This window comes from Lontra canadensis, unplaced genomic scaffold (assembly GCF_010015895.1).
Source record: "Lontra canadensis isolate GAN:19392208 unplaced genomic scaffold, GSC_riverotter_1.0 scaffold66, whole genome shotgun sequence".
NCBI lineage: Eukaryota > Metazoa > Chordata > Mammalia > Carnivora > Mustelidae > Lontra > Lontra canadensis.
In genome coordinates, this window is record NW_022631060.1 from 3,116,111 (window position 1) to 3,127,260 (window position 11,150).

Below are 11,150 nucleotides of genomic sequence, written 5' to 3' on the forward strand. Positions count from 1 at the left end.
AGGGAAAGGTCGGTAAAGAAAATACAAACGGTTAGTTGGTGCAAGTGATTGATAAGAGCCAATCGTTTATTTTCACTGCCCCAGTCACAAGCTCTCCCTCTGTCCCCACTCCTGCCTGCTGCGGGGAGGGCGCGCTCACATGCGTGCCCACCCTCTCCGCACCTCCTCAACACTCTCCCTTCCTTGGCTGCCAGTCCCGCTGCCTTAGAATGTCAGAAGGGTGACATTTTCAGTTCTTTTCCTGTCCGAACTGCAGGATACAGGACAGGCAGCCCTAAGTGCTGCTTTCTGCGCAAATGTTTTTGATTACAAATATCTAACTAGGTTTGAAATGTTTTATAGAATAAGACAATATTCTTTTCAACAAACTTTTAAAAAAAATGTACAGTTTTGTTGTTTCCACCTCCCCCCTCCCCTGCCCCTGCTTGCGCACCCTCCCCCCCACCGCCCCTCCCCGGCAGCTCAGCCCCACCCGAACAGCCCCTGTTTTCCTTGGTTGTGTTTTGGGGGGTGCCTGGCACCCCTAGAGATTCAGCTTCACGGCTGACAGGCGAGAATGACAGGGGCTTCACCGATACCCTTGGTAACCGTAGTAGTTCCTGTAGTATCGGTCTCTGTCCTGGGGGTGGTGGTAGTAGTAATTCTGCCACTAGAAGAGAGGGGAAACCCCGTCACTGGGCGCCACAGCTGGCAGAGGACGGAGAGCATGACGCTCATTCCTCTAGTCCTGCCACCCCCCCTCGCTCTCCCCGAAGATACTCACATCCCGACTGTACTGTCTGTAATAGTCTCTGTATCTGTTGTACTCATAATCTCGCCCGTAGAATCGATCATAGTCTCCCCTGTATCGATCGTAGAAGTTACGGTAACCCTGAGAAAGGAGGAGCGGAGATTTACGGGTTGTCGGCATCACGATCCGCTGCCATCCCATTTTAAACGAGACACACGTCATAGCTTGATATGATCAACAGGCTTAAGCTTCCCAGAATAAATTCTTCCAGAGGAACACATTCAGTGGGCAAAACCCTAAGCCCTGAGGAAACAGCCCAAACCGCTCTGCTCCCCCAAGCCAATAGGAATGGCCATCACGACCCAGAGGGAGGAGCAGAAGGAGAGCTGCACTCACCCCTCTGTTTCCAGACTGCCCCCAGTACTGCTGCCCGTAGGCCCGGTTGTCGTAGCCTCGGCGCTGCCCGCCCACTGGAAGAGAAATGGAGAGCGCGCTCAGACAGCTGGCATGGGGTCCTGGCTCCACGTCTGAGTGGAAATCAAAAAGTCGGAGCCAAAGGCAATTCTGGGGGAGTAGGAAGCCTACTTCTGTCAGGCTTACACAATGGTAATTAAAACACCAGCCAGGAGCTTTTTCAAGAGTCTGAAGGGGGAGGGCAGAGGAATAGAGACACAAGGAAACCAAGCCACCTTGCTTTTGGAGCTCCCCAATTCCTGCAAAACATCTAAGATGGCAAAAGGATAGATGGCAGAGTTAGGAATAGGAATAAAATCTGCCATTCATAGGATCACAGACTTTCAGTTTTGGAAGGGACCCCAGATATCCTGTAACCCAGACCCGTTATTCCATGCCAATGACACGAAGTCTAACTAGTAAGCTCGTCTAGGGTAGGAAGCTGGTATTCCCACTGCCTAGCACACAGCAGACACTCAAAAATTTTGTTGACTTATACACACACACACACACAAACATTATTAAAGGGCAGTGAGCGCACACTATGGGGCTCACTGACAAGACATTCAGGAGGAAAATTAATTCTATCACTAGCCTAACTTACTTCGTAACACCCCCCACCCAAATTACTGAATAATGCATTCACTTTCTGTCTACACAGCTGGGTTGATCCAACAGACAAAGCAGCAAGAAACTTTAGGCTTAGAGTCCCGTCTCACTGCACCCCTCCTGGAGCTCTACTGCAACAGTGAGCAGGAAGTAAGCGGGGCACTCGTATGTAACACTGAAAACGAGATAGAGAAGCTCAAACACTGTTTTTCAAGGAAAAAACATTTCTGTTGCAAAACAACTACCTCTCGCTGAACGAAGGATTGTGGGAAAAGCCTAAGAAGATGGGGGGTGGAGGACACAGGAAGAATGAGCTCCATAAAGAAGGTACTTTCTTAACACCTACAACTTGACTGGGTGTCCTTGCCTCTACCGTGGCTCCCTCTGTGCGCAGCGATGACGCCGCACCAAGGCAGGGAGGCTGGCAGGTCCCCGGGACTCACCGTAGCCTTGGCCGCGGCTTCGGTTCTGCCGGTTGCGCTTGTTTCGATTGTTTCGGCGGTTTGTCCGCTTCTCGGAGGGGGGCAGCAGCTTCCTGGCCTCCTCCTTGTACTTAGTGACAATGGGCTGAGCTTCCTCCTTCTCCAGCTCGCCGTATGTCACCTCATCCATATAGTCGCATTTCTCAGGCAGAGAGAAGTTGGCTGTAAGAGGAAGAGAGAAGCTCTCGAGACCTGAAAAGTGCATACGTGCGCAAGACCTCACCTTGAAAAGCCCACTAGAGGAGGAACGGGATCTTCTAAGCCTCATCTACCCATGCCCACAAAGGTGCTGGGTTCATCCCCACTCACAATTAACTGAATGATGCACTTGCCCTACTGGAAGTTTTTCCCTAAATTGTATCAGCCCCAGACCAGAGGCTACTTGCGAAGTCGATTTACAAGTTCTCCAGTGATCCATAATAAATTAACAGTGAATTGGGTTAAAGTCTCTTATCAGGACAGAGGCAGGTAGCCAGAAGCTAAAAATACCTGAGAAAGTTTTGGTGTTGGTAAGATGCTGAAAAATCCACTTTTAAGAGCAACTCCGTGAGAAGCTGACCCAAACCAAAATGCACTTACTCATCTACATGAGCACAGGAAGCAAGGGTACAAGGGAGCTCATTTACCACCTGTGCGTGACGGGCCAGCACATGAGGCTGGGTCTCAGCAGAATTCAGCTCAATGGGGATCTCCTGATTCTCAGAGGAATCCAGTGAGCTCTCTGAATTAAATTCCTCCAAGTGTCTGAGTATCAGGTATGGACTGGAAAAGTTCATTCTGAGTTAACTCAGAGCGTCCAGCTCTTAGGTGTGTCATCAGCTCCCGGGTCTGGGCATTACCACAATTCAAAGAGCCAGTAGCCGATAAGACAGGTGGGATGCCAGAAGGTGAAGGCAGCCAACAGGGGGGAAAAAAAAATCACCTCAAGAGAACAACTGGAAGTGGGATCAGTCAAGATGGAGATGTTGCTCTAAGGTTCTGTACTGCATTAAAAATTGCAGGCACATACCAAAAACCAAAACGAAAGAACAATCCTAATGTGACACTAGAAAGCAAGGTATACCAATGAGACTGTTCACACCAAACACTATAGTTTTGTTTGAACTGTAATAACCGCCCCCCTCTAGAACATAAATTCAATGAAGGCAAAGCCTCGTTTCATGGCTATTTACTCTCTATGCCTAGGATAGTACTAACAAACAGTAAACACCCCTGAAGCTTTTACTAAATGAGTAACTGACTCAACAAAGCCTCTGCTCTGAGTGATGGTCTATCACTACCTCCCTTTTTGTATCCTCTCTGGAATGATTCAAGGAGTTACTGCCTCTCTCCAGTCACTTCCTCGTTCATCCATCTATAAGTGCTCATACCCATTCATTTACTCTCCAGATTTACACAACCCCCCACTTTGTTAAAGTAAGCTCTATGCCCAACCTGAGCTTGAACTCATGACACTGAGATCAAGAGTTACATGCTCTACTGACTGAGCTAGGCCGGCACCCCCAGATTTACTCTTTAAATGTGAAGTACTCCAGATGCTAAGAGGCGCTAAGAGGCCCTGAAAAGGTGTGCACTGACCAAGGACAGGCTCCCTAACTTGTATCATGTTAGCCCACCTTTCATCTCCAGCATTATAGACTCAGGCACATCATCTCCCTCCACTTCCTTCCTCAACTCCAGCCTCTTCTTCCAATCTTCCTCATTAGGAACAACCACCACCACTTTCCGAGAGAAAGTCTTGAACAGCAACAGCTTCCGCCGTTGGCCAGAGTTGTACACATTACACTAGGGACAGGAAGGATAACAGGTTTTAGGAATAAAAATTACCACTCATATGCAACCAAAACACTTACGGAGAATCTTTTCCAAGTGAAGCAAGAGATTAGGGGTCTTACAGACACAATTTCCCCTAATTCTTCAAATTCTAACAGATATTATCCTGTTTTGCACATCAGAAAAATTGAGACTCAGAGAACAAGACTTGTCTGAAGTCATAAACCTAGTAAGTGGTGGAGCCAGGAATCCAAACAAGCTCTTCCCATTACCTCTATTACGTATGTATAGTCTGGGTCCCTACTCTCTGGTAAAAACACTCATAGGAGGCATCTCTGTGTTCAAAAAACATGGCCACAATATAACCGCTCAGTCATAATTAGGTAACCTGGTTCTGATCGTTAATTCAGTCTCCCTCTACATATGCACCCCACTTGGGGCTGCAGGCAATTCTATCAGATAAGTTTTCATCTTTGGACCTTCTGTAAAATTAGCTTTCTTTTTTTCCTTCTTTCGTTTTTTAAGTAGTCTCTGCACTCAACATGGGGCTCGAATCCACAACCCCAAGATCAAGGGCTGCACTTCCCACTGACTCAGCCAGCCAGGTGCCCCAGGTTTTTTGTTTTTGTTTTTTATTTCCCCCAATGTCTGAAGAATACCTGATCAAGAATGAAGTTCCTCTTTGTCCGGGAAGCAATCTGGACCAGCTTACTAAGGCACTGGGAGGCTTGCTGAACTAAAAGGTCTCTGCTTTTGGGGTCCATCTCTGGCTCCTCAAGCCCCTTCATCTGGTGAGTTCGAGGGGAAGTGAAGAGAAACACAAGAAGTTATGCACAAGTTAAAACCCAAGAGTCACTGGTAAAGGCCATCTCTCTAAATGCCACCAAAGCTATCACAGCAGTTCACGGCTACTCAATGCTGTGAATGTATGTTGTCCATTTTCTAAGAGTCACTTCCAGTCTTGATCTGGATATAGTCCAGATTTCACCTGCTTTCAGAAATCTGACAACACAGCAAACGGAAAAAAAAAAAAAAACAAACTAAAACTACTTTAAATATATATTGAGAATTCATTTCTCTATTTGTGGGATCCTGTTCTCAGACACTTAACAGACCCAACTCCATCAGAAAAAGGTTATAGGCATTTCTTGGGGGCCTCCAAAGCAAATACCATGGCTATCCTCCCCTAGCAACTCACCCTCATCTGACTGAGCACAGTCTCAGCTCCCAGGACATTGTATCTTTTCTCGGGGTTTTCTTTTGCGTATTTCAGTGCCCACTGGGTCTTTCCAGATCCAGGCAGTCCTACCATCAGAATCACCTATAAGTAAACAGAACCAGGAATACCATGAAAGTGACGGAGGGTCATGTTTACAAAGCCCCATTTAAGAGCATCATCATCTGCCCCAGCTCAGTGGAGCTTTAAGAAGCAGCTTTATGAGAAGCCGTAAGACCAACTGTTCCAAAGCACACGTACGAACGTTCCTGCGCGTTGTCTGGCGTACCTCACACTCCTCTATGGTCTTGGGAGGGACAGCGGTGCGCACCCGCTCCTCAACAGGCACAGCATGAATGAACACAAACTCTTCCGGTGCTGGGAAGAAGGGCTCCTCCTTCTGACCAAAGTTTAATTCTACAACACAATTTTTGCAGAGGACATGGGGTAGGAGGGCCCGTTCTGCCAGGGACTCCTTGTTGATCCGGAACGCCACACCTAGGTCTTCTCCGTTCTTGGAAAAAGAAAGTTCTACTTCTTCAGCCTCAAAATTCTACAATGACAACAAACAAGAGCGTTTGTGACCTTACAGGGTTTGAGACTGATTACATCTTACAATATTTTTTTAAAACTCAGACTGCCGAACACAACTCAGCAAACAATGCATCAAATGCACAGAAGACAAGACCTGACAGGAAGCAAACTGAGGGGCACCTGGGTAGCTGAGTGGGTTGAGCGTCCGACACTTAGCTCAGATCTTAATCTCAGTCATGAGTTCAAGCCCCACAGTGAACTCACTGATACATTCCAGACTTTACCTGCTTTCAGAAATCTGACAATACAGCAAAGGAAGTAGACTCCCGCCTAGCATGGAGCCTACTTGGGGGGGCGGGGGGAGAAGCAAACTGAATACCCAGTGCCCTCTATCCACTCCTTGCTATGAATCCACAACTTTTAGGAGCACTTACAGCAAAGCAGCCAATGACATCATTCTCCCCGAAAGTCTGGCCAAATTCTTCAAACTGCCCATTCTCTGCCTTGAGTCCTCGTCCATCAAAACCATAAGAGAATTCATCCTCACCTAGAACAGCGAACAAATTAGTTATCTACACACAAATTTCCTATGGAGTAAGCAACACGGCAGCAAACACAACGATTAAGTTAAAAATAACATTACCAAGCTGTGGATGGGAAAAATCAACAGACCATCCAACTCGAAGGAGAGAAACCTCTGTGCAGCCTTCTTTCATTGGGAGATTCTGGGTTACCTGGTCAAGTCAGAAAAGGAACTCTCAGATACTGTGACCAATTCAGGAGCAAAGGCTGAGTTAGAAAGACAAGCCTTGGGGCGCCTGGGTGGCTCAGTGGGTTAAGCCACTGCCTTCGGCTCAGGTCATGATCTCAGGGTCGGGGGATCAAGTCCCGCATCGGGCTCTCTGCTCAGCGGGGAGCCTGCTTCCCTCTCTCTCTCTCTGCCTGCCTCTGTCTACTGTGATCTCTCTGTGTCAAATAAATAAATAAAATCTTAAAATAAAAAAAAAAGAAAGAAAGACAAGCCTTTTATATGAACTGAAAACTACTACCACAACTCAACATCAGAATAACAGCTGTCAATGAACTTAAACCAAAGCCAGAGAGATCAATTTCTTGGTTACTGGAGCTAAGGTTATCATTAAAACGTGGTGCCTTTTACTGCATTAATACAATATTGGTAGGCAGGAACCGAATACATAGTAGTTTAATGAACAATTTAATAAATGAATGGTCTCAATGAGCTGCATATACTACCTTGGCCTCAAAGCAGACTTTCCCCTTTGTCACGCCGTAAGTACTCCTTGCCCCAGACCAAAGGGTGGGGAACTTCTCTGAGAAAAGCGGCTGCCCTCCATAGCGGTCTTTGCTCACTTGAAAATGGAGATCCGAGGTATCTGTTAGAAAGAAGGAATCTGTTTATTCCAAAGCTCAACACTTGAAAGCCACCAGCAGAGCACAAATACACCTAGTTGTCAAGAATGGATACAAAGTCTCCCATTGCTAAGTCTCTTAAAAATTGCAGACCATGAAATTTTAATATCCCAAATCACATTTGACTGGTTGAAAACCCCAACCTTCTGCCTTAAACATACACGTGTCCAGGTTCACAAGAGTCTGATCCTCCTCCTCATCTTTTGCCTCTTCTTCGGGGGGTGGTGGAGACTTTGAGCTGTAGGTAGAAGAGAAAAGCAAATGGTGTATCCAAACCCCTCTTCTTTGAGGGGTGTCTGTAAAATGTCTTAAACTATCAGTGAATATAAAATTCCAGGAGACAGCTGCTTTCAACAAATGAGAAAACAACAACAGGAGCTTTCAGAGCAGATCCAATCTAATACTTATGCCTGTAAAAACCTATTCCATTTTTAATCCACCCCTCTTTCCAAACTCTCCAATCAATATCAGGTATACCAAAATCAGAGCAGACACTCCTTTCAACGAAAGGGACTGTTTCCCTCACCGGCTGTGGTAAGCCTCCTCTCGGAATTCATAGTAAGCTCGGCCATGTTCATCCTTCTCATCCCGCTGTCTCTTTACCCCCCGCCGCTCACCATCTGAGCCTGCTGGTTTTGACTTTTCACTATCTTGGTCATCTCCTACAAAAAGGAGGGAAAGAAAATCAGCAGTTTTCATTTTGGAATGTAGAATAAGCTCAGAACCAATAGCAACTAAAGGAGGAGCTGAGAATCCGTCTAATGAGAACAGCCAGGTTATTCCCACTGCATCCACAGAATGCTTTATTTCTAAAGATCATCTTCCTGTCATTGGATGGTATTTTATCTTAGAAAAAAGAAGGGACGGACATTATGGGCTAATTAAAGTCAAGCAGTAGATAAAAATTGGACAATTTTTGCATTCTAAATTTATCTGCTTAAATCAGGTCAAACTTGCAGATTTTCCCACCAATATGACATCTTTAAAAATCCCCTAAGTCTTTTAAAAAACTTCGTAGGTTAATTTAATTTTGATCCTTGATTGTTAGATTTGGAAATAAGCGAAACAGTTAATACACATTTTCCAACACTCTTCCACAGCTTCATGATATAGATGCCTCAGAGTGAGTGTGTGTGTGTGTTTTTTTTTTTTTTTTTTTAAAGATTTTATTTATTCATTAGTTAGAGAGAGAGCATGAGCACAGGCAGACAGAGTGGTAGGCAGAGGCAGAGGGAGAAGCAGGCTCCCCGCTGAGCAAGGAGCCCGATGTGGGACTCGATCCCAGGACGCTGGGATCATGACCTGAGCCGAAGGCAGCCGCTCAACCAACTGAGCCACCCAGGCGTCCCGTGTGTGTGTGTTTTAAAGAGTTTGCCTTTCTAGCTTAGAATGCACAGCCATTCGCAACTTTTACTTATACACCAAACAGACTCAGGTGCATATACACAGCTGTATTTTTACCATGCGTTTTTACTGAAAATTGCCAAGAGCAAACCATTAAGTCACAAGAGACCCATAAATAATACTGCATCTTTACTGCACATAATTTGGGGCAGAAAGGTGTTGTCACATATTTAGCAACATTCTCTGCCAGAGGGAGGAAAAAAACTGGAATTTTTCCTTAGACTTTGGTAATTTGCAACACAAAGATATTTAATAATAATTTCTTTAAAGCAGTCCTTTATCTCTCAACCTTTTTTACCTGCTATTTGGGATACACGTCAAGTCAAAGGTTATGTAATGGGATTTTTGTTCCAGGACATAGAACAAACAATCTGCAAGTTGCATGTGACTGTCTTAGAATGGGTTCCAATTATACCATGATTACTAATAGCAGCTTTAAAAAATCTGTTATAAAAACTAAGGCAACCCACTTCATAGTAAGACTTGGAAGCAGCTCTAGGTTTCCTACCTACTCTGACAGACAGGTATGGATCAGCTCTCACCATCCAGCCACTTCAAAAAAACAAAGGTCACTAACTCCCTGGGGCGACTCTACACATTCTCTTCCGAGGTTACTCAAATGGAGCCACTAACACCTCAATCTTTTCAATTCAGGAAGTCAGGGACCGAAAATGTAAAAGGCTGACCAAGTATACAGCAAATCCCCAAATTTGCCCATCCACAGACTCAGTGGGAAGATTAAAATTTAATCATAAGAATTCAGGCAAGATAAAACCTCTACGAGGGGGTTGGTCAGTTCTAAACACACTAGATTAAGACCTTCGCTTCACTAGTTAACTATTAAACTCCACACCCTCACACCACTGGCTGCTAAAGCGGGAGCAAGGTTAGACTTCCAGATTCACTGTGTGGCTCAAGCTCCAGCAAAGTGATGGGGCGAACTTTGGCGAACTTAGCTTATTGCTTAATATTTTTAAGGCAGAAATATCAATAACCCAAAGGCCAAAGCCTCCCTATAGTGCGATCTGACTGTCCGTGTAATCGCCAATTTCTAAGCGCATTCCCGCTTTAGGAAAAGATAACCAGTACCGCGGGAAGCTGCTCCACAGGTAGCTCACAAGCAGTTCGCCTGCAAAATCGCTCACTTCCATCTAGGAACCAAGTTAGGCAGGAACCTCCCTCCTGAAGAGAGCAGGGCCGCCAGAGGCAGCCAAACCCCCCAGAAAGGTGGGTAGAGAATGAAAACCACCACCTCCCCTGGGGAGTCCCACCAGAAGGCGATAGGAATCTTGCGCTTTCAGGCAAGTGAGAACAGGGAATCGGACCCCGCGGCGCACGGCTGGGTGCTGGGTCGGGGGCAGTTTGGAGCCGAGCTCCGCTGCCAGCTCCTCACCCTGTTCCTCTGCGGCCTTGTCACCCGGCGCCTCGGATCCCGGCGTCTCGTCCCCGCTCCGCTCCTCCGGCTCGTCTTCCTCCCCCTTGCCGGTGCCCTGCTCTTCGCCACCATTTACCCCACCTGACCCCGCCGTGGACTCCTCCGCCGGCTTCTCGGTAGCATCAGGCTCGGCCGCGGCCTCCATGGCTGCCGCCTCCGGAGGCTCCGGCGGCGGCTGCGCGGCCTGGCCCGAGACCTGGGCAGGGGGTGGCTCTTCGTCCTCGTCCTCAAGCAGCGCCTCCTCGTCCTCCTCCTCCTCTTCTTCGTCGTCCTCCTCGTCCCCGCCCGGGCCACCGCCCGACGCGGTTACAGGCCGAGGCTCCGCCTTGCAGGCCCCGCCGGGCCCGGCCCCGCCACCGCCGGCCTCGTCCTCGAGCATCTCGGCGTCCAGCGCCTCCTGCAGCCGCTGCGCCAGATCCACCTTGAGGCCGCGCGAGTCCAGGCCCCGCCGCTGCAGCTCCGACCGCAGCTCGGTCACTTTCAGCCGCTTCACCTCCATCGCCGCCGCCTCCTCCGCCTCCCGCCGCCTCCTCCCCTGCGAACCGTCGACCGAGCCCGACCGCGCAGGCGCCGCCGCCGCCCGCCTCCGCCTCACGCGCCAGCACTGAGCCCGCGCGAGCGAGCGCACGCACGTACGCACGCAGGCAGCGAAGGCCGCGCGCAGCCTCCGCTACGTAGTGTTTGTTTCTCCCTACTGCTCCCCTCCCCCCTTCGGCTCACGGAGCCCCAAACAACGCAGCGGGGCACTGCTTCCCTTACAGCCCTTCGGTTCCCCTGCCGCGGGCGGGCGCGCCGAGGACGACAGACTTCCCTCCCCTTACCTCCCGCCCCCTCTCACCCCTCGGCCAATCGCCGCCAGCGGTTTCACCGCGCAGCCGCACCGGAGCCGGAGCCGGGGACTGGCTGCGGTTCAAGTGCCTCGTAGCACGGAGGGGTGTGCGCGCCCGCCTTCCCGTACTTCCAGCCGCGGGCTCTGCGCAGCCGCCGGGAGCTCCTTTCCCACACGCCCCTCCCACCCCGTCACCACCCTTACTCCCGGCTGGCTTCCGATCGCGCTGTCGTCTTAGGGCTTGCTAGTCTTTC

General features: G+C 48.6%; 1 protein-coding gene across 1 annotated transcript; it reads right to left on the reverse strand.

Moving 5' to 3' along the window:
* Nucleotides 1-31: 31 nt before the first annotated feature.
* Nucleotides 32-10,865, reverse strand: HNRNPUL2 (heterogeneous nuclear ribonucleoprotein U like 2). Its single transcript, XM_032879267.1, has 14 exons — nt 10,026-10,865; nt 7,755-7,890; nt 7,390-7,466; nt 7,052-7,191; nt 6,441-6,531; nt 6,232-6,344; nt 5,553-5,816; nt 5,246-5,368; nt 4,707-4,835; nt 3,891-4,059; nt 2,236-2,436; nt 1,127-1,200; nt 764-871; nt 32-649 (listed from the first exon to the last, which is right to left on the reverse strand). Exons 1-14 carry the CDS (start codon nt 10,564-10,566, stop codon nt 569-571), a joined length of 2,247 nt encoding a protein of 748 aa, XP_032735158.1. The 5' UTR covers nt 10,567-10,865; the 3' UTR covers nt 32-568.
* Nucleotides 10,866-11,150: the final 285 nt, after the last annotated feature.

Bases quoted from the DNA above. Each gene is read 5' to 3' on its own strand.
- HNRNPUL2 (XM_032879267.1), bottom strand. From the start codon at position 10,566: ATGGAGGTGAAGCGGCTGAAAGTGACCGAGCTGCGGTCGGAGCTGCAG. The intron at 6,345-6,440 runs GTAATGTTATTT...TCGCTGTTCTAG, and splicing joins TTTTTCCCATCCACAGCTTG to GTGAGGATGAATTCTCTTAT. The intron at 650-763 runs GTGAGTATCTTC...CCTCTCTTCTAG, and splicing joins ACAGACAGTACAGTCGGGAT to TGGCAGAATTACTACTACCA.